A 3,679-nucleotide genomic window follows, 5' to 3' on the forward strand; every position below is an offset into this window, starting at 1 on the left:
CCCCCCCCCCCCCGCGCGGCCCCCCCCCCCCCGCGAGCCCCGCCACAGCCCTGCCCCCATCGTCCCGCCCCGCACCCCCCCTACTCCGGACTCCGGCTCACGCCGCTGGTGGCGGGGGCGTGGCCGTGACCGCCGTGGCGCTGAGAGCTTGTGTCTGGAGGGGCCGTCGCCGCGGCGCGAGGACTCAGGGAGCCGCGCAGGTAGCTGGGAGGACGGCGGGCGGTTGCCGCCGGCGACCCTGCCCCCGCGTGGCGGAGGCGGGAACTGCAGCTGCTTGGCGGGGACGCAGGGCGCACCGCGTCTCATCTGCCCCTTCTGGAAGGAGCTCGGGTGGGGCTGCGGGGTTGGGGGAGAGAAGGGGAATAAAGGGAGGAGTCTGGCCCCAACACTCATGTTCTGCAGAAGCCGAGGTAGGCTGGAGAGAGCCAGGCTGTCTCATGTGAATTTTCCCCCCTTGGTCTGTGACATCCCTCCGGCCCCCCCACCCCACACCTGTGCCGGGGTCCTCTCTACAGTAACGTCCGCTCCCAGCCCCCGGGGCCCCCAAAGAAGACTGACGCGTGGCCAGTGGAGGGGAAGGTGCTGGATATCCCCACGGAGGACCAGACGGGTCAAGGCTTCTATTTGATCTCTTTCCCCTAGACCCCCAGCCCCCCAGCCATGTCTAGCCCAGAAGCCCTGCCCGCCCCAGCCCCAGGTCGGGTCCCCCCATCTCTACCGTCAGCCTCTCCCCTGACCAAGTCCCTCTGGGAGCAGAAGCCAAGAGGGATCCTCGAAGTGGAAAGAGGGATGGGAACCCAGAAAAGACACACACGCCCTGCCCCGCCCAGTGGCCACGTGAAAATATGACTGATTTCCAGAGGAGTCGGGGAGCCCTGTCACCCAGCCCAAGACCTGTGGCCTCCCCACCATGAGGCCGGATTCCTCCCTTGCCCCCAGGGCACTCAATAAAGGCTCATAAAGAAACGAACGCTAGATTTTGTGGTGATTGGGGGAGCATTAAGGATTTCTGAGGGGTCTGGGGGCCCCTGAGCCCCAGGACGCATGGAGGGGTCCCCTGGGGTGATGGGGTTCCGCGATGTGTGGCCAGCTCCCTCTTCTGATCCTTGGACCATCATGTCCAATTAGCAGAGAAGTGATGTCCCCAACCTTTACAGGGCTCCTAGCGCTGGACGCACCGCCCTCCGTGGGTAGCTTGGAGGTGGAGGGTGAGGCGGGACATCGGGGGTCCCTGGAATTTATCAGCCTCCAGGGTCTCTGGCCTGACCGGCACCTTTAAGTGACACCAGCTGGGACCGGCTCCCCTCCCCCACTTCTGCTGTTTCCATGGGGACAGATGTCCATTTGCAGCAGCAGCATCCGGGCCACGGTTGCCAGCCCCGGCGGGAAGGAGGGGCCGGGTGGGGGCAGGGCTGGCCCCAGAGCCTCCCCCTCGGTTTCTCCATCGTTGTATCTGCCCGGATCAGCTCCCTCCGGGTTTCATCTGACTTCATCCTCTCTCTCCCTGTTTACCTCAAGCTCTCTTAGTTGTGGTCCGTCCCTCCGAGCAATTCAGGCTTCACCCCCAGCCGGGGACACCCTTCTCCCTCCAAGGGTGGCTCAACCCCCTTCTTTCCCTGGGGCCGGGATCCCGGCCTCCCAGAAAGGACACTTGAAACACACAGTAACTTATTTATTTCCCAGGCCGGAGGCGTGCTTGGAGACACGATTCGGCGCCCTAGAGCCCAGGAGAGGGTCAAGAAGGCAGCCCTGATGAAGGCCCAGGGCTTGGAGGGGGAGCGAGTCCCTCCCGCTGGCTTCCTCCAGGACGGGAAAGACCTTCCGCGTTTGCAGCCGGGGACTCCGGGACCTCCTGGTGCCGGGCGGGGGCTCCGGCTCGTGCGCTCAGGGGGTCTGAGCGACCACCGGGTACAGCAGGGCCAGATGCTCAGCGCCCTGCACGGGCAGCGGCCGGGAGCCGTAATGGAGGACCAGCTCCGGGACGCTGGCGAAGGGGCCGCTGTGCTGGCCCAGCACGAACTGGTTCTCTCGGGTCCGCGCGAACTTCAGATGCAGGAAGCCCTGGCCGCTCCTGGGGGACAGGCATCGCAGAGCGCCTTGATCACCCCAGACCTGCTCATGCTCTCTGACCCTAAAGGCAGCCTGGAACACAGGCTGTGCTTTTTCTCCAAACCTTCTGAGCCCTTGTCCTACCCTTCCGGGGCTCTCCCTTTCCTTTCTAAACTCTGCTGAGTGGAAGGACATTGAACCTCAGAATCATCTTATTGTTAATATGAATGAAGCGTTTCCTGTTTCCTGGCTAATTCTGTGTGTGTGTGTGTGTGTGTGTGTGTGTGATTCAATCATGGCAGTATTACCCTGACAGGTGCTATTATTATCCTGTGGCATAGATGAAAAAAGCAAGGCCCAGAGAGGTTGAGCAATTTAGCCAAGGTCACACAGCTATTAAACCTATTCACCAAGCTCTCTTCGATCTTGTTCTTTTAGGAATCTTACACTCGAATGCCCAGTAGACTCTGGGGGCTTGTTTTAACCAGACACACTTAGAATCTTAGAGATGCACATAGAGTCAGGATCTCCAATGAAAGGCCTCCATGGTCACTGGGAGATTCTGAGTCCAATGGGCCCATATGGATATAATTCAACTTTGGGACTGGAGGAGTTGAAAGGAAACGTCTAGGGACCCCCGGGGGGCCCAGGCAGTTCAGCCTCCAACTCTTGATTTCAGCTCATCACAGTTCACGAGTTCGAGCCCCTCACTGGAGCCTGTTTGGGACTCTCTCATCTTCCTTTTCCCCTCCACCCTTGCTCTCTCTCTCTCTCTCTCTCTCTCAAAATAAATGAATAAACTTTAAAAAATAAAGGAAACATCTCCTTCCCCATCTCACCCACGTCCTAGATCTACTGTCCGGCCTCGCTGGAGACCACACCCTCTGGCCCTACAAGGCCCGCCCACTGCCCCCATAAATCCCCTCCTCTGTCCTGAATCCCGCCTTCGCCCCCCACCCCACGCAGCCCTGAAAGCCCCGCCCACTAACTGCCGGAGCCACCCTCTATTCCCACTAAATTAACCGGCCAGCCAGAGGCGGGCGGTTCTGTGACCCTCGGTCCCTCCAGGGGGCTGGGGTCTGACCTGAGGGACAGGGAGCAGTCTTGGGGACTGGTCTCGCTGAGCCGCACGAGGTAGCTGCCTTCTTTGCAGAGCGACAGGAGGCTCTCGGCATCGGCCCGGCTCAGCGGGCCGTGGAACCACCTAGGGGGTGGGGACAGATGTCTCCTAAAGGGTCATCCCCCTTCAGACACACCCTGGGGTCTACTGCAGGCACAGCCGGTTCGAGGACTTGTGACCTCCAGGCAAACAAGCGACAAAAATCCCTCCCGGGTTTCCCGGGGGGGCGGGGGGGGGGCTGGTTTCCAGGCAGCTGAGCCCAGGTCCACGTGGTGCTGTTCCCCCCCCCAACCCCCCGACCTCGATCTTTACAGCCTCCCTAGGCGAGGTCCCCAGTGTACTGCTTCCCCTTCCCTAATCCCTCAAACTGAGTCACTTGCGCATGGCTTTCCCGCAACCTTTATCCCCACCCTCCTGTGTCACCCTTTCCTTAATATTTCCCTTCAATGTGCTCAGGGGGAGGCTAGCAGGTGCGAGCGGGGTCTCAGAGGCAGGCGAGCGCCCACCAGA

The 3,679-nt window shown here is 61.2% G+C and overlaps 1 protein-coding gene and 1 long non-coding RNA gene across 2 annotated transcripts in view; one reads left to right on the top strand and one right to left on the bottom strand.

Moving 5' to 3' along the window:
• Nucleotides 1-970, top strand: part of LOC144221572 (uncharacterized) — a 1,140-nt gene extending 170 nt beyond the window's left edge. Inside the window, exon 2 of the long non-coding RNA XR_013332109.1 lies at nt 516-970. This is a non-coding gene — a long non-coding RNA (uncharacterized LOC144221572). The remainder of the gene's footprint in view (nt 1-515) is intronic.
• Nucleotides 971-1,657: 687 nt separating this feature from the next.
• The window catches only part of SHD (Src homology 2 domain containing transforming protein D), a 6,190-nt gene continuing 4,168 nt past the window's right edge, over nt 1,658-3,679 (bottom strand). Inside the window, exons 5-6 of the mRNA XM_077752110.1 lie at nt 3,134-3,253; nt 1,658-2,071 (exon numbers count right to left, since the gene is read on the bottom strand). Of these exons, the coding sequence (XP_077608236.1) occupies nt 1,885-2,071; nt 3,134-3,253 (307 nt within the window). The 3' untranslated portion in view covers nt 1,658-1,884. The remainder of the gene's footprint in view (nt 2,072-3,133; nt 3,254-3,679) is intronic.

The sequence above is a fragment of the Crocuta crocuta genome, unplaced genomic scaffold (genome assembly GCF_008692635.1).
Source record: "Crocuta crocuta isolate KB4526 unplaced genomic scaffold, BGI_CrCroc_1.0 scaffold110, whole genome shotgun sequence".
NCBI lineage: Eukaryota > Metazoa > Chordata > Mammalia > Carnivora > Hyaenidae > Crocuta > Crocuta crocuta.